This window comes from Netta rufina (assembly GCF_964035555.1).
Source record: "Netta rufina genome assembly, chromosome: 1".
NCBI lineage: Eukaryota > Metazoa > Chordata > Aves > Anseriformes > Anatidae > Netta > Netta rufina.
In genome coordinates, this window is record NC_140123.1 from 105,555,632 (window position 1) to 105,574,716 (window position 19,085).

Below are 19,085 nucleotides of genomic sequence, written 5' to 3' on the forward strand. Positions count from 1 at the left end.
ATGTACATGTATGTATATGTATATAGATACACGCGTGCGTTTTATAAATTTGTGTGTATATCTGTATGTGTATGTGAAATACAACTGTCCTTATGCACCTCCGCCTAAATATATATACCTCACATGTATCTCTGGTTAATCTGTGTAATTATCCAAAAATAAGTTTTTACTAATCAGAAAACTCTGAACAAAAAGGAAAATCCACCTTGCTCAGGAAGTAAGGTGCCTCCCTGAGTGGCTTCTCAACAATCTGACCATGCTGCTTTTTCAGATTAACTTTAGGTAGGTATGAAAGACAGCTTAGTATCCTCTCCTGATATTGAATATGACTGGATGTTTATAGAAAACATTAAAAATGCATTGTATTTTTTTTCTGAAGTACCCTCCCAGACCCCGAACAACTGAATTACTGTCAATAATCTGAAATCCAGACAGATCCTTCAGCTCTGCTGTAATCAGACTTGCAATTGAAAGCGCTGTGAAACTTGTGTGGGCCCCAAATTAACCTAGTTTATAGCAACCCTGTAATTGACGGCCTTGTTGTACTGCATTCTGTTTTCATATTGCTTGTATTGTTTAGCCTCTCTGGTAAGGAATTTGAAACCCTAGGGGAAATAGAGATGTATGAATAGTTTGAATATTACTTATGTGTAAGTAGATATGAAAGTGTGATAGACTTAAAATTAGTACAGTGTACAACAGGTGTACCAGAGTCAGTGTCAAGTAGCCCCAAATCCCGAATCCCAGACACTGGTAGTTGTTTCTCCAAGAAAGCTTTATGGAGCTTCAGGCCAGGGGTACAGTGTTTTGCAAGTTAGTGCATGTGGTTTTGTTTGTACCACATCATATAAAACAGTTTCCATACAATTTTTTTCTTGCAACACACAGTTACTGTTCAGTGTAATTTTAAATTTTCAGATCTTCTCTGCAAGACAGCAGTCAGTAGAGCTTAAAAGTGCAGCAAACACAAAATGGAAAGTTCTAAAAAAAGTTATGCTGTCTGTCAGCATAACTTCTAACACAGAAGTTGGGCAGGAATCAAACTTAGTGTTTGATTATTAAACATCATAGACTTATATTGTGATATAGGTTGAGAACCTGTACTCCAAAGTATATGAAATTGATATTCTTGCTGAATTTTCTAGTAAACATGAGGTTCATAAAGTCTTTATGTCTGTAAAACATTTAATTAATGAAAGTCAAACATGGATAAAAACAATTTACTCTGATTTACAGACTCCCTTCATCTGGAAACAGCTGCTTAATGTTCTTCCTAAAAACACAGCTTGATTCTTTTGGTATTAACAAGCTATTATTGTGAGTTATATCCCTCTTTCAGTGCATAAATTCACTTAAAGTGAATGTAGAGAAGTTTATAAAATGCAAGCTTAATGTTGTTGTAACATATGTTGCAAGGTTTTTAACAGTGACAGTTTTGATGAAAGACATTTCTGCTTTGCTCTCATAAATAAAGCTTTCTTCTTGCTTGCCCTGCTTTTTAATGTCTTAAGAATCTGGGTCCCCTCAGAATGACTCAATAAACTATAACAAGATTATAGCAAAAGCATAATAGACCCGGGTTTGTGTTTTCAGCCTTAAATTCATTTATTCTTAAGAGAAGTCAAACAAATGTATCTTTAATTCTGAAATACCCTTGAACTAGCAAACTGTCAAGATCAGAAATGGAATCTTACTTGTTGAGTCTTAGCCATAACACAGAAACTTACCAAACAGCTAGCCATATAGCCTTGATATTTGCACTGTGTTTTCTTTGTCTGTTTATTTGTCAGCAACAGAAGCAGCTAGGTTTGGTTTGGTTTTATCCATCATATTGTTTTGACCATTTTTTTCAGACAAAAATTCATGCAAATATCATCATAACTCAAATCGTTTCTTTTTCTTTTTTTTTTTTTCAAGAGAAATAATGCATGCAACCCCTCCCAGATAAAACATATTTTGAGTTTTTCCTTCAAATAAAAGTCCTATTTTATAGCTATGGTAAGTGAGAGTTTTAAACTTCTGTGTGTGATCCCAAGCTTGAATTGTGTTCGCCTAGCAACAATTAGGATATAAAACAAAAACAACATTCCATCTCCTTCTGATGGACTGAGTACATCACAACCTCAGGATGCAAAGAGAGTGGTTAGACAGTGAGCACAAGGAACAGCACATGTCCTTGGATGTTGTTTTCTCTGCATCTGTCTTATGTTTATTTTAGTTTCCTGAGTATCTCATGAAAAGATGAGCTGTAAGCCAAGTAATGGACAAACTGAAAGCATATAGGGCATCTTCAAAGACTTGTCCTTTTCTGAAAAGAATTTGTTTTTCTTTTCTTCTCATATTTCAGCACATCAGTAGCCAAGATGTCCTTAATAGGTTTACATGCAGTAAGCGTTATGCCAAAGTTTTCTTTTTAAGATTTGTTGCAGAAGTGAGAGCTTGTTTTATGATTTAAGATGGTATTTGTCATGACATGTTTAAAAGTAAAATAGAAAGAAATGTTCTACAAGTAATGTGAGAAAAATGTTCCTTTAGAGATGATTAATAAAGAGTAACTTACAAGAAGGCAGTTCAATTTTTTTTAATTCAACAGTGCAAACAATTGTTAATTTTTTCATTCTCATGATGACAAAGTATTCTAGGCAATTTTTTTTTTGTTTGTTTGCTTGTTTGTTTTCAAGAGGTTTGATCACTTTAATACGTTTATTGACACATTATTTAATGCCATTTCTAGGTTGACCGCCAATCGCAGTTTATTCAGGGCTACCGAGTAATGTATCGCCAAACGTCTGGCCTACCGTCTCCAGCTGTGTGGCAGAATTTAGAGGTCAAAGTCCCAACAGAGCGCAGTGCTGTTCTAGTCAACCTCAAAAAAGGGGTCACTTACGAAATTAAAGTTCGTCCTTATTTCAATGAATTCCAAGGAATGGACAGTGAATCAAAGTCTGCTCATACCACGGAGGAAGGTTAGTAAAATGGTCAGAAATCATTTTAGGTATTGTATGTATGCTTCTGTTCAGCTGTATTTCTTTCACATGATTTCTGTTTGTTAAATACAGGTTTGGCGTTAGAATTCAACCTCATATTTGGGTTTGTGCTATCAATATTCCAGGAGTAAGCATTTGGCCAGTCCTATATTCTTCTGGCTTCTATCTCCTCATTATGTACAAGTAGCTTTGAGTCTTCCAAAAAGTGTGCACAGAAGCCGTTCTTTTATAAACCAGCCTTGCTGTAATTACAGACTTTGGTTTGCACTTTGAAAATAAAACTAATAAATTAAACCTTTTGCAGATGAGTGTTTGAGAGTAAGCACATCTTTCTGAAAGGGCAGTACTGTTAAATGTAGATCAACAGTTTGGTTAGGAAATGGAGACTAGTGAAGGAAAGATATTTTGCTAGTCTGAAGGATAGCCCAGTCTCAAGGGCACGCACTCCGTTTTTGCTAGCTGTTCATGAAACTGCCCTATTAGTTATTTGGAGAGTTTTCTTAAGAACCATTTAGGTGTAGGTAAAACATGCAGCATGTAGACATAGTGAACTTTTTATACTACTGAAATGCAGAAGTATTCATTTCTATAGCATGTAGTACATAGTCTTGTGTAAACATGTGCACTTCAGGACTGTTTGTTTGTTTGTTTGTTTGTTTAATTATTATTAAAAAATAAAGGGAATGAGGCAAGATATGTCATTTTTATCCTATTCTCTTTATATAGAACAAACAAACTTATCTATCTAATGCAACCTATGCATGTAGAATCTGAGCCATTATCAACAGCTCTTCTATAGAAACTGAAAGATGTAAAAGTGAGGCTTCATCTTCATGCTTTGTATCATTGATTTCTTTCAAAGCATAGGAAAGAAACCTATGCTTTATCTATACTTCATACCAGTGAAGTTTTAAAATGCTCATATGGTTTTTGTGCATTTTGAGTGTAATCTTTCCATCCTATTGAAGATGCATCTTACTCACTTACAGTAGTCTCCTGAGGTTTAATTTAATGCTGATTGCCAAGTACATTTTAATTCTAGAAAGGACTCACTTATTACTCACTTTTCTCTGTAATTTGTTATGATTATTGCCAACTAAATAAATAATCCGGAAGATATCTTGGTTGCTGCCCTACTTTATAGATGAGGAAATTCAGTGTCCTGCAGCATGTAGGAAGGCATTGTTCAAGTCAGATTTAGAATTTTTGACCTCCTGATTTCCATTTCTTTGCTCAGGTTATAAAGCCTAAACCAGTCAGTTAAGAATAGGTTTGTAACAGTTTAAACAAAGCTGAAAATGCTTTTCCAGAGTTAAAGCATAGGATACCCCCCTCACTAGCAGATGTGCTTTTTGTCCATTTTCACTTGATTTTTGTTGTTTATTCAGTTTATCTAACTGCCTCTCGCTAAAGGTAAGAACTACTGAAAAAGAGATTTCTATTTCTATAAAATAAATGAAGAATTAAATTTTCTTGTATAAAGCTCATCACCCACAGAGTCTGTCAAGTAATTTCTTACCTTAAATGCCACTTTCTTTGTGTGAAATAATTTTCCACATAGTGAAGATTTTTAGAACTTTTCTTTCCTACAGTTATTTATAATTCACAACCTAGGATTTGCCTGGCAGATTAATATAAGCTTCAAGGAACCTATTTACAAGTGTCTCTTTCCAAAAAGTGACTCATAACTCACAGTATTATGACCAGTCTATTGTCAGCCCCTGTAAATAATTCTTCCTCTTGTTTGGGTGATAAAGTAGTTCCATGATAAAGTTAAAAAGTTTATTAAATGCAGTTCTACAGATATTGCCTTTAACTCCCCACATTATCTTTTTAATTATATTGGTGTTCATATATTGCAAAAATATCATCAACTAAATGTTTAATGACTGAGGTTTGCTTCTCATCCAATAAAGATAAATGGCAGTCTATTTAAAGGTGTCACACTTGCTGTGTAGTTTGTGATTCCATTTCGAAAATGAGCTTTTCTAGACTTGACTTTTTAAAAATGTCAGTTATACTATTTTTAGAAAATAATTTGGAAGAGTTGGAAGTTTTTTGCAAGATCAAAATGAATAGCCCTGGTAAAGGCAAAGTACAGCCAAGGGGTAGTGGCAGCTTTCTGCTGGATTAAATTTTACATGCAGTGTTTCTTCTGAGGCCTACCTCTAAAAATCAATTTTGCTGCAGTTAGGCTTTTCCTCTGGATCAGACATTTGTCACAGTTCAGTATCCATTCATCTCCTACCTCTTTGGCCTTGTGAAAGTAACAAATGGAATTCTGTTTGGCTGCGTCTGGAAAAGATGAGCAGCGATTTGGGTTCTTTCATATCTGTAAGAAGAAGCTGAGCACTGGAATAATTGACCTGTCAAGAAGCAGGCAAGGTGTTCTCCACAAGCCAGCAGCAAGGGAAATGAGAAAACAGCTTTAAAAATGTTATTTTTCAATGTGGTCTATTTAATAACTACAGCAGTGTCAGACAAGTGGCTTAATTTATATCATGGTGCCAGCTTAGAGTGATATTATCATAGAAAGAGGAAGCAAAAGTGTTATATACATATGTGTGCCTCCACATACAAAGAAAGAGCTAAATAGAATTTGTTCATTTTCACTTCTTTCATCCTTGCTCTAAAGACAGATTATGTTTCTTTTGCTTATATCCACTATTTTAAATCTTCTAGAATAACTTTGTGGAGTGGTATTTGTTCTGCCTATTGTTTGTCACCACAAAAATACGACAGTTGGTAATGGAGGTCGCCTTAGTTTTTATCAGTTGCTGTCTTGCAACAGCAATCAATTCCTGCTTGCCTTAGTGCAGCTCTTAAAGTGATACTTTCAGCCACAATCATCAGTTGTGATTTTAATTTTGCTTCAAACTTAGCACGTATCCTCCAAAAACAAATAGAAACCACACACTGGTAGAATGTTAGCTAGAATATTCATGCAGTTTAAATGCAAAGACAAATCATTACAGTGTGCTTTTCTTTACATGTTAGAGTAAGGTATTCATTTTACATATACCTCTTTCTCTCTCTGTCTTCCTAAGTATGTGTATATAAGAAATTATATTTCTGAATGTCCTCTGTAAAGATGAGAGTAAATACATATCAGCAAGATGTTACACTGTAATTAAAAAAATAAATGAATTATAGTGTTGTTTTGCTATTTTTGTTTATTATTTTCATTTAAAATGTTCTAATTAATATTGTGCACACATTTATTCATGGTTTGTTGTTGCTGAATATCTTTAAGGTATTTTAAAAGTGTTTGTTTGTTTGTTTGTTACTCTTTGCCTAATTATTTCACTTGCCATAAAATTCACAATGCAACTTTAACTTCACCAATTTCATGCTTTGCACAATGGCAAGGAGTCACCTGTCCATGTTTTGCTTGAGCTAGCTAAGAGTCAAATTGTCTACGACAGAGCTCCATTTCTTCTTGCCAGAACTCTGTTTCTAACTAGCACTATTTGCTTTGCAGTTGAACTTGCATCTGAAAATGTTGTCGTCAATATGTGCAGCCTCAAAAGAGTCATGCCTGTGTCATTTTTCTCCAGAATATTTGTTCTTATGTAATCTTGTATAGTTCCTCCTCCCCACCTCTGATACCATAGTTTTAAATTGTATAATTATTGCAAAAAAATACTCCTGCCCTTCAGGGTTACCAGAGATTTGAGCTCAGCTCCTTGAGCCTGTGCCAGGTCAAGTACTGAGAACCGTCCGAAGTGGGAACATAGCCAGTGTCAAAGAGAAAAAAAATAAGGAAAACTGGAAAGACTCAGGAAAGTCTAGTATTCTTGATATCTGTGGCTGCAGTTGTGTTAAACCTGCCAGACAGTAATACAAAGATGCCAGTGACTTTGTCTGCTTTTCAGAGAAGTATGGTCCAAAAATGTTCACATATTCAGGAGCATCTATTGAAGATAAGACTACAGTGCCCTCAGAATGTAGCAGTTAAGAGTCTTCTCTGGATAGGAAAACTTAAGACTAGGGAACTGGAGCTGGGGAGCCACACAACACGAGGTGCCTAAAACCAGAGGACTATTTAAATTTGAAGTTGAGATGGGGAGAGTGGAAAATATTTTAGGTTCTGATAAAAGGTCTACTGTTATTCTTCAACACAAGCTTCCATATTTCATATTGAATACATTAAGTTTGTATTAAAGGTGGTGACAAATTCATGGGAGAAAAATTCAGTAGTTATTAAATAAAATGTCACCATGGAACAGGAAGTCTCTGAGCAACAGGCCACAAAGAGTTGCAAAACTCTCCTGGAGAACTATCATTATATGCTCACTTTATTAGTCCACACTTTCCTGGCATTTTTCTGTTATGTTGTGTTTGTTTGTTTGTTTGTTTTGAAGACTGGGTAAATGGACCTGGATAGATGGACTAGATGGATCATAGGACCAAGTCAGTGCAGATGTTGTTATTATTTCCCTCCCAGAGACATACTGTAATATGACACACTCAACTTTGGTGACAGCTTGTCACTGCAGTGGAGTTTCAGTGCTTGCTTCAAAGTAAGGGGGGAAAGAGTGAAGCTGAAGAAGTTTTAATATCTTGGACTGGCCGAGGAGGGACATGTGCCTTTGCTGTGGCATACCTATGGTGGGAGAGCCCCCGCGTGGATGCAGCAGATGCTCACAGAGGGGACATTTTAATACCTATCAGACTTGCAGCACCGCTTTCCAAACATGTCCTAAGCCAACAAAAGCACCCTGCTGTTGGTATAGCTGCAAGAAGGGCTTTGTTAGCATACCTCTGATCACTAACAGCTATGATTTTTTTTTCCACACTTCTAGCAAGTGAGTGTAGTGGGGCTGACAAACAATTGCCTGACAGATACGGCCTTGATGTGCAGTGGCCACTGTGAATGGTTGAATTGTATGGGACTCAGGAGAAAGAAAGATTTGCCTGGGGAAAAGAGGACATAAGTATATATCTGACCTAATTCACTATCTCCCCTGTTCACTGGCATTTGGTATAAAGCCCCAGTTTAACCCTTTTCTGCCTAGGAACTGAGAAGCTTTATGCTTAAATGCTTTATGTTGAGTTAATGTCCTCTTGGAGTACAAAAAAAAAAAAAAAAAAAAAAAGTAAACAAAAATTCTTAAACATCTGCTCACAATAGTGTTAGATGACATCAGGAAAAAACAATCAAAGGACTCTTCAGGGCAGGTGATGCAGTCTCACATTATGACTTAGTTGACATATACATAGATAACTATGTATTATGGAAAATAAATGAGAGTGTGAGAATAATTCTAATGCAAGCTTAAGAAATGCTAAATCTAAATAAAAGAGGAATGATCTGTATTGACTCTCCATTGCCACAAATTCTGCATTTTCATTCAGTGCAATGCTTCTCTTCAGAAAGGCATTTTTCAAAATTGTCAGTGCCTAACAAAATGTGCATACCTACACCTGCAGGCAGTGTAAACTGTATGTATTCTCTTCTTGCACTTACACAGTTTCAGCAAAATTTGTGCTCTAGGAAATGTATTAATGTCTTGCTTCTGTTTGTTCCCTCTGTTTGGTGCAGCTCCAAGTGCCCCTCCTCAATCTGTTACTGTCCTGACAGTTGGAAACCACAACAGTACAAGCATCAGCATCTCCTGGGATCCTCCCCCTCCAGATCACCAAAATGGAGTCATCCAGGAGTACAAGGTAGAAAGGATCTGTACTGAGAGGGATGTGTGTTTAAGGAAAAAGCCTGTTTGAATTAGAGAACAACAGCACTGTTTATGGATTTAGATTCTGACAGCATTTATTGCCACCCATATAATTATATGGAGAAAGAGGACTGAGTGCTTATGGATTTTTATTTATTTATTTATTTTTAATTTAAGCAGCACTACTATTACATTAAAAGCAAAAATAACATGAGCTAGATCTGGAAGAGAGTTGTAGATGGCAGATAGGTTAAAGAGCCTTTATTTCTTCCTTTTCCCTGCTCTGGAAAGAGAATGGTTGTTTTTTTTTTTTATTTTATTATTATTATTTATTTTTTATTTTTACTTAGGGGTTATCTACGCCCAGGACAGGTGGTGGAGCCTTTTTCTTAGAGTGTCTTCACTCTGGCATGAAAACTGGCAGGAAAGATACTGCTCCTTTCCACTGCAAACATGCTAATGTTGACACTTCAAGGTCAAAGTCAAGGACTATGGCTCTGGGAGAATAGAAGTCTTCTTCCAATGACTATCACTGTCAAGATTCAAAACTTAAAGTGCTAGGTTGTTTGCTCTGAGGAACAGGTTGTATATGCAGTTTGTTACTTGGCTGCTTCCTGCATTGGCTGTCTCCTCTCCTCCTTTGTCACTATGATGTCTCAAATTATCCATTGCTTATTTATCACCTTACATTTTGTAATGGTCTGTAATTCCTCATTAGGCTCGCTTTTGCACAAGTGTTTTTCACAACATGGAAACATTGCAGTGTGTTATTGGTGGTGCTGGGGAACGCTATGGAGAAAATGATCAAGCTAGATTCAGCATTGTCACAGGCTTGCAACTGTGGAACACACAGTTTGGTAAATATATTCATGTTGGCAGGCTAGTATACCGAATGTGAATTTTTTAATTGAAATAGGGCAGGGTAGCTTCCTTGACAATCCTGCGAAGGGTAGAAATATTAGCTTTTTGAGATGCAGGTGACTGTTTTACATAGGAAGATATAATGTACTCTTCCTGATGTATCTTGAGGGAACACAGCATAAAGAAGGGAGAAAGTGCTTAGCTTTTAAATCAACTAATGTTTCAACATCTTATAGCTTATCATTTGGTCTGAGGGATGCAGTAAATGCTCACAGTATTTATGTTTAGCTTAGCATTTCTTTTGTTTTGCTTTTAGTCAATATTAAGATTTATTAATCCCAATATTCTATTGATCTCGTTTTCATATCAATTAATAATTATCTTTTTTGCCTTAATTCATCTTGATACTGACTCCACTATAAGTCAATATTAACTATCAAGGGCTTACAGACAAACAAGTAAAACAATCTTAAACCACAAATATAGGCTGTTTATAAAAATGGCTGGAGTCACTACCTATTACATCCCTTCTGTGTTAGATTAGGTGGCTGCTTAATTAGTGTGCTGGCTATGGTGAATCTAATGCAAAGAGTCTAACACTTCCTTTAGTATAAAATGGCTGCTGAGGTTTCACAGGACATTTACTAACAAATTGAATGTAAGTCTGTTGATTCCAGTTCAATCATGAGAATGCCTGTAAATTCATTTATGAATTCAATACCTTTAATTAGGAGCATCTCATAGCTACTATGACCTAAGACCAGGACAGACAAGGACTGAAAGAATGAATTGCAATAGTCTCTCACCCTAATGCATTCAGCCCTGCAAATAAGATCCACACAAGCTTAGGAGAATTAGAGTTTCTTTTATCCTCCAAGTATTCTCAATACTTCAGAGAAAAGAGATGAGGTTTGACAAAAAACTGAGAAGGGTCAAAAATAAGGGTAAAAAAATAACGATTTTTATAATTTTTATAATGATGCTTAGACGCATCAGTTGGTTGCTGATAGTGGTTCCACCAGCAGTGCTTTCTTCTGCGATTATAATTATGTAGTGTACATATGATACCTTTATGCATTGATTTTCTTGAGTGAAGTGGTAGCAAATGCTTTCTTTAATAATACACAAGCAGTATGTGGAGATAACATTAACTGAAGAATCCCTTTTTCCTGTTCTCAGGAAAAGCCTATGGATGAATGCAAGAGATATAACATCACTCTGAAATGATACACAATTCTCATAAAAAATGTGAATTCAGATTAGAAATTATTTTGTTATATTTGTTTAATTAGAAAATAATTGAGTCAGGAACTGTTTTCTGAAAAATATAATCACAACAGTGACAATAAAAGGTTGTTTTTTACTTACTTCACTTTAGAAATTTCATGTCCCCCTGTTTTGTAGCAAAATGAAGTTGAAATTTTGAAAGTTTTTTTTTGTCTTTAGTACTTTGCATTCTATTAGTACAATGCATTCTATTAGTTGTTTTCCTTTTGCTGCTGGAAAGTAAGGATGAATAAAACTGATTTTTTTTTTAAGGAAAGATCTGCCAGTAATCATACAGCTGAACAAGATTTCAATTAATGTATAAAGCATTTTTTTCATTCAGATGATTCTGTTCTGTGCTTCCAAGTGTACCATGGAACTGCACTCCTTTGAGAGTCAGAGTCCAGAGTGGTGTTTGTAAACAGTCTTTGCAGTTTACTTGATTTTATGCTAATCTGGGTTAGTTTCCTGAGCTAAAGCATCCCCATTCCAGCTGCTCCTGGATAGTAGCATTGTTTAAAAGTCCAAAGTACAAAATAGTGATTGTTATGCAATACCTTGATATGTCATATCTATGAGCTATTGTTTATGAGTATGAAGAAGGTCATATTTTTTAACACCTCAACTTTTGTCCCAGATCTGGTGCCTAGGTAATGAGACTCGATTTCATATCAACAAAACAGTAGATGCAGCCATTCGGTCTGTAGTAATAGGTGGCCTATACCCAGGTATTCAGTACCGTGTGGAAGTTGCTGCAAGCACCAGTGCAGGTGTGGGAGTAAAAAGTGAGCCACAACCCATAATAATTGGTAAGTAAATTGTCTATTCTGTTGTTTTTTTTTATTTGTTTGTTTGTTTTGACTTTCAGAAATGCTCTCATAAATCACTTCTGGAAACAAAAATCCATGGAGCAGAAGACATTTAAATTGAGCTAGGTGGTTATCTTTTAACATCCCACTGCCTGTTGATGTTTTGTCTTGATTTGTGCAGATTTCACACAGCCAGTACTGTGAACTAGTTCTTTCTTTGCTGAGACATTATAGAAAATGCAGTGTACCTAGTGAAACTGATTTAATATTTTTTAAATTAATTTACCGCTTTTGCAGCTTGACAGATTTATGGAACTAGCAGCTAGAGCTCCCTTTTTCTCCTCTTCAGATGACTGTAATATTGCTTTACTCACAGTGTTGCTGCCTAAGGCAATATTTACAGTTAGCTTTCTGAACATATGAAGTCAATGTTTCTCAGGTATCCCAAGCAGACACGTTTCCTCTGACAAAGAATGAGTAGCCTGTAGTTCAAATGCAGTGCAAAGGTAGTATTAGCATCTCTGCCTTTAAATGACTGTTTCTTATTAGTGGTTTCCATGCTGGATTAATTTCCTGACCCAAGGGAAACACAGATTCTGTTTCTTCTGAGATTATTCTCAAATATGAAATATAAAGTCAGGAACAATATGGGAAAGGTAAGAATGGGAAAAGTAACTGTATTTAGCAAAACTGAATTGGGCTATGCACAGCAACACCCCTTCGGAATGCATAGTGCAGGAATTTTGTTGCTTTCATCTGTATGATCTAATTTAGTTATTGCTTAAATAGGCTTTTGTTTGCTTGTTTGTGGGTCTGTTGATATTAATTATTTTCTTTCTAGAAAGTGTTAACAACACAATTTCCCAAACATGGACATTTCTATTATTTGTAGTCATTTAGAAAAGGCCAACCCGTTAGAGTTGCTTAAATGTTTAACGATATTCAGGTTCCATGTGTATCAAAGTAGAGATATTCTAGCTTTGGATATATTGTCACTGGCAGAAGAAATACAAGATTGCATTGGTTTTAGAAAGAGTCAGTCACAGAAACTCTAAAGAAAGGAGGGGGAAAAGGGTTTTCTAAAAGCAAGAATTTGATTTTTGTAAATACAAGAAACCTGTCTTCTAGTAGGCCTGAATTTTGGACCTCTGTGTAAATAGCTTATGCTGTGAGATTGATCTGTCATTGCACTCGCTTTGAGCAGGGCTTTTCTTATTTCCCTTACTGAGAGGGTTCCATCCAGCTACACCCTACACACGTTGGGCTTGTTCCAGCAAAGTACTTAAGTGCGTTTCAGTTTGGGCATGTGAGTAGTCTTGTGTCACTTAACCTGTTGTGAGTTAAATTTACACTAAAGTGCTTTCTTGGGTGATTGCCAGAATGCTCAGCTCCACATCTGGATGCAGCCCTTCATCTTGTCTTTTTCCTTAAAAAAAAAAAAAAAAGACTAATATAATCAAGTGTTAATTGTGGGGAGATCTGTATTGTTACATGAAGGAGGAAAGGGACGCTAGGTTGCAAAGGAATATACGTAAGGAAGAAAAAAAGGTTTTGGCATTTAGAGACCATGTAAGTTTTGCATTGCTAAACTTAATGATTTATTTATCCCTTTAATGATCCCAGAATGTCTGCTCCAACAAGTCTCTGGTAGCATCTTTACACATTTCAGAGTCCTTTACTTGAAAAGCAGAAGAGAGTCTTTTCTGTTTGGGTTGCTTTTCTGCTCTCATTTCTGTTTTCCCTTTGGGGAGCGCAAAGCTAGATGTAGTTGTTATTATATGGTATGTATCTCACTTTTCTTTAGGTTCTGTTTTCCTGTTGCTTATGAGCCATAGTTGCTGGCAGTTATTTCTCAGACTATCAATTCACTTGATAAAGGTAGTAGTGTTTAAGTGACACAATTTCTGGAAAATTTGAGTTGGTTGTCTGTCAATGTTTGACTGAGAATCAGGAACATAAAATAAGAAAATGAAATTTTTAGGGAAACTTAAAAAAAAAAAAAAAAAAAAAAAAAGGATGATTAAGTGAACAAACCTCAAAACGTAACCACGAATGGGAAAACATTATCAAGTGGTTCTTTTACAATGGAGTCCTATATGGCCTGGTGCCTAGCTATACTATGTAATAGCTTGCAACCAGAATGAACAACTGCAGGAATGCTAAGTTATGGAGAGAGCATGTCAGTGATACAGACATTTAAGTCTCATTGCTAAACAGTATGACTTCCATTGTCACAAAATAGATTCTGACATGTAAGAAGTTAAGATATTCTTAAATACAGGATATGTTCTTCTAAGAATTTATTCTGAAAGTAACTGATTTTCACCATGGATAATCAACTACTGATTTCCCAAACCAAGTCTAAATAACAGGCTAATGAAAATCCAAACAAGATTTTCATTAAAGAGGAGAACATTGAGTTGTAGAAAATATATTATTTCTTTAATTAGGAGTCATGTCACAGTTACTGGAATTCCATGCCCGTACTTCAAGCCTGATGTTGAAAAATGTTATGGAAGACTCAGAGGGAATCAAGAATAACATTTTTAGCATCACTATTGATATGCTGAAAAATTTTGCTTGGAATATCAGAAATAGAATTGAAGATAACAGCAATATTGGTTAACGGTAGAGCTATTATTTCTCTTCATCAGTTCATCACAGGCCTGTTCATTCTTACATTCCATCATTGGCATAATAATATGAGGAACAGCTGCAAACTTTCACAGTAATAGGTACAATCGAATCTGATGTGTCTAATTAATTTTTAGTCCGACAAATTAGTTTTGTTCTTCATTACTCTCCAATGGGAGGAAGACATTATATTTCATTATGTTTTTGTCTTCAGGAACAATGGAGCGTTACAGGTCACACACTTCCCTTGTCTATGTTCTAATTAGTTGAACTGACAGCATTGTTACAGAAACACCTGCAGTATATGAAATAGTACACCGTTACCTTGGATGACATATATATTACTTCTGATTAAATATTATATAAAGAAATACAAAATTAATGTAATTTGTTTTCCAAAACCACAACAATTCTATTAATTTTATGAACCGTCAGTGGGTAATGCTCATCCATATCCATTTATTTTTCAGTCACTGAATTCAGAAAGCATATGTTATTTTGACATTTAAATGAATTATTACTTTTGCACTCATAATTGGTAGACACTGAAGGGCAAGAACAATCAGCTAGACTGCAAACTTCAGAAGGTAATTTTGAGACAGGCTGAACCTTCCCCCAAAAGAGAGGGAGAGTTGAAAGTCCAGTGAATGCTCTCCTCAGGCAAACCTCTCTGCAGTTTGTTCTCACATTCTCTATCCCCAGAAGTCTGCTTTCTGACCATAGAGAAAATACTGGATCTATAGCACCAGGATATTTTGGAGGCTTTTGCTGGAAGCAGTTGTTTTTTTCTGGAACCCAGGAATGTCTGCTCCTATATCTGTTGTCTCTGAAGCACCTTCCCCATCCCCACTTCCCACGACAGTGTGACTATCTCCAAAGCAGTGTGGATGTTACCTGTTTCCTCACCGTCCTGCTACTCTTACCTTGCCTCCAAAGGGCACAGAAATTAACTGAAAGTTAATGGCAATTAGAGCAACATCAACTCCCATGCTGATTTCTACTAGAAAATCAATTGTGTGCTTAGAAGAGCATGCCTCTTTCTATTAGTTTTAGTCTTCAGCACTTCCCCTTTTAGCACTGGGGTGCACCTGTGGGTTGTTTCCATGGGCAACAAAAACAAGGGAAAATCTGACAAAGGAGCCACCACTGCCTCCCAGCTTTTCCTTGTCACTGGCACTTGCTGAGTTACTGTGAATTGTATCGGTTTTTTGACTGTGTCAAGGAAAAATAGGAAAACTTGGGAAAGGAGAGCTGAAGCTAACAGACCTTGAGACCCATAAAGCTTACCTGCATGACCCAGTATAAACTGGTACAAGGTGAAGGCTTTTTCTCAGTTAGCAGGCATAGTGTGACAGCATCCTTCTGTGGGACTTGTTTTGTTTGTGGGAAGCCTGCTTTGTTTCTTCAGCAGAACTACTGAAAGCAAGCCAAGCTCTAGCATGGTTTCAGCAGTTTGTTTGCAAAAGCAGACGGTCATCATTACTAAATATTGACATGGTGATGAAAGAGAGAAAGCTTAATAAAATCACAGAGATCATTAACAGAGTTATAGCAATGTAATGCAGTGCATTACATTTCTTCCTGAGTAACTGAAGCCAGCTCTGAGCTTAGCAGAGGACCTAACCCTGTGTCTTTGCTTGGGCAGCACCATTTTGAGGCTGATGCAGGTGCAGGCAGGGAAGGCATGGGCAACCTGACATGCTCTGGGACAGGTTCGCATTCGCAACCTTTCAGATTTAAACTGTTGAATCCCATGAAGAACCATCTGTGGAAATAAAGCCAAAAGTGTCAGACTTTGCTCTCTCTTATCTACTTTAGCAAAGGACTTCTGTTTGCTTTCGACTGAAGCTGCTGTGCTGACACAGCGACTGCTTTGCTTAAAGAAAGGAGCGGTAAATTTAGCCACTGCTGACTTACAGAAGAGGAATACATAACATACATTTTGACAGCAAGGCATAATGCTACAATACTTATAATAATTTGCTCTGAATGATCATTTCAATGTTTTATTACTGTATTCAACTACTTTTATGTATGTGATAGACTCATAATTGAGAATCACAGTATTTTTTTGTCTCAGTAGAGTAGGTACCCTTGCAGCTTGAAATCTTTTTTCTGCATGCATACAGGCATCTGATAGTATTTCATATGGATTTCAAGGACCGAGCTATATAAATGCATTTATCAGAAATGATGGACAATTTCTTCACCGCTTTCAAAAATGTAGATGTGGGCAGTTTATATAAAATACAGTAGAACCAAGATTCATATTTTTTGCAAAAAAAAATATGTTCCACATTTCTTGGTTGTAAAAATAACCATTTTTGACATGGAGGTTTTGGAAGTAGAGAAGTGCCAACCCTGGAACAATGTTTTAGCATTTCCTGAATTTCTTTCTACATTTTTACGAGCATTTGTTTTCAAGCCGGACACCAAGCTTTTCCTTTTGGAAAAGTTCCCTTTTAGAGGAAGAGGGAGAAAAAACAAACAAACAAACAAAAAAATAAGTGGGAACATCTACTGAAATTTACAGTTTTCTAAGATACTAGACAAAATTAAGATACTATATAGTTATTTTTGATGCATGTCACTTTAATTGATATTCCACATGTCATAATTATTTCTTACAGGTTGATGTTAAGGATTGTTCATGCCTATTCTGGGTGAAAAAATAACATCTGTTCCTGTGATTTAGTGCTTACAGTTACTTAAGCTATTTTCTGCTTTGTGTCAAAATCAGTGTGCTTAAGATTCATTTGGATTGCGTTCACCATGAACTAATTGCTGGGAAATGCATTTTTGCTTCAATTAAACATACATACATTGTATTATTTATTTTAATTTTGAATCTCTAACATAAAGAAAAAGATGAGTTAAGATCTTTTGGCATGCTGACAATAATAAAAGAAGGAACTGCTTTTTGATACTGTAGCAAGTCTTACATCGGATTTCTCATTTGATTAGTTGCTTGGGTGGGTTTTTTTGAGTTGTTTTTTTTACGATCCATTCTCTCATCATTGTATTCTTCCTATAATAATAAACAAACAAGAAAAAGCCCCACATGTATACTGTTAAAAAAAAAAAGAAAAAAAGGATACCTCTGGACTGGCATCTGTTAAATTATTTGGGAGAGTGCTATAAAGCCATCTTTCCAAATACATTCTGGCAAGATTGCAATAGACTGTGGATTTTCTTACTAGAAGCATTGGTTTTCAGGTGTGCATTAATACTTAGTAAACCTGTGGATACGTCTTTTGAGGTGCATTAATGTTTTTTTTGTTGTTCTGTTTTGGTTTGTAATTTTTATTATCAGTAGCTGGCTCCTGTTTGAGTTACAGAATCCATAATAACAATGTCCTGTCAACTTTCTTTTGTGCAGGAGGTCGTAACGAAGTTGTCATCACTGAAAATAACAACAGCATAACAGAGCAAATCACTGATGTTGTCAAACAGCCTGCCTTTATAGCTGGCATCGGTGGTGCATGTTGGGTAATTCTGATGGGTTTCAGCATCTGGTTGTACTGGCGCAGAAAGAAGAGGAAGGGGCTCAGTAATTATGCTGGTAAGAACAGTAACTATTTATTACCATCTCATTAGGTTCCATCATGAAGAGAGCAGGTGCAGTTAAACCTACTTAAAAAACACGTTAAACTTATAGCAGAGGTGGCCCGGGTGAATTTTGTATGCTTGTTTTAAATGTATGCTGTGAAAATGCTGGTGTATGAGAAGCTTTAAATGCATTGCTCGGTACAACATTTCATCATTATCATAAGACAGTTTTTATTTTTACATCTCCAGCATCACATAAAAAGGTACAAATAGGATTAATCCTTCCTCACAAGGCACTTTGACAGTGGTTCAGCTCCATTTATGTGCTCAGAAGTGAGTTACACTAGACTTTTGTGAGGAAGGTCAAAAAGAGTATTTGGTATCCTTCTTCATTCCCGTGCATCTCCATGTCTTTGAAGCCATGGGAAATAAACTGAGGTACTTAATCAGTGACTCCATATCTATAACCACTGGAGAAGAAAATGACGTATCAGGGAAGTGTGGTCAAAATTTACATGTGGCAGAAGCCATAAAAAAGTTTTGTTGGAGGGGGAACACTTTGGAATGCCCTTGCAATGTGTTCAGTTTTGTGCCGAATGTGTTGTTCCACTTACAAATTAGCTTTTGAAAATTACATTCAGAAAAATAAATTTACCAAATTAAAAGGCTTTTTGCCTCCCCCAAACTATCTGTTTTCTATATTGTTCTGTGCTTCAGGATTCTTATGTAGTTTTAGGAAGTCAGGTGAATATAGGATTACAATAAAATGGGTTGCTATGAAGCCTAATTTAACATGAAAAAGCTGTTTGTCAAATATTGGAGTAGTTTCTATTGTTGTGCTTATATAATACATTTAAAAAGAGAAAACATTTCCTGTTTGAGCAGGATTTGCACAGTTGAGAACACAGCATATTTGATGTTGACATTATATGAGACTAAATTTGCGCTACTGCTCTACAATTTACAAGTTGTCACGTGCCAGCCAGAAAACACAGGTTCCCTAGGTGTCTAAACATCTCTAATACCTTGCTCCTGTCAAAACAAACCAACAACGTTCATTCCCTGCACCCAACTGAACAGTTCTGTGCCTCCTCACCTTGGTGTTAGCTATCACCAGTGTCCTCGATGTCCTGACTAGACTCACTAAACCACGAGGAAACTGTTCATGGTTCTAGAGTTTCTTGGGGGGGGGGGGGGAGGAGGAGGAGAGACAGGGGGACGGGGAGGGGACTTCAATCCTTCTTGTTCTTACCCCAGCTGAATTAGTTTTCCGCTGGCTTATTGAAATGAAACAACCCAAGAAG

At 36.3% G+C, this 19,085-nt stretch overlaps 1 protein-coding gene across 1 annotated transcript in view; it reads left to right on the top strand.

Annotated features, from left to right (window-relative positions):
* ROBO2 (roundabout guidance receptor 2) overlaps positions 1-19,085 on the top strand; it is a gene marked incomplete at both ends in the record, with an annotated part of 468,927 nt that overhangs the window by 392,085 nt on the left and 57,757 nt on the right. The window contains 4 exons of the mRNA XM_084291813.1: positions 2,735-2,966; positions 8,533-8,657; positions 11,427-11,598; positions 17,612-17,794. Coding sequence (XP_084147939.1) covers positions 2,735-2,966; positions 8,533-8,657; positions 11,427-11,598; positions 17,612-17,794 — 712 coding nt within the window. The remainder of the gene's footprint in view (positions 1-2,734; positions 2,967-8,532; positions 8,658-11,426; positions 11,599-17,611; positions 17,795-19,085) is intronic.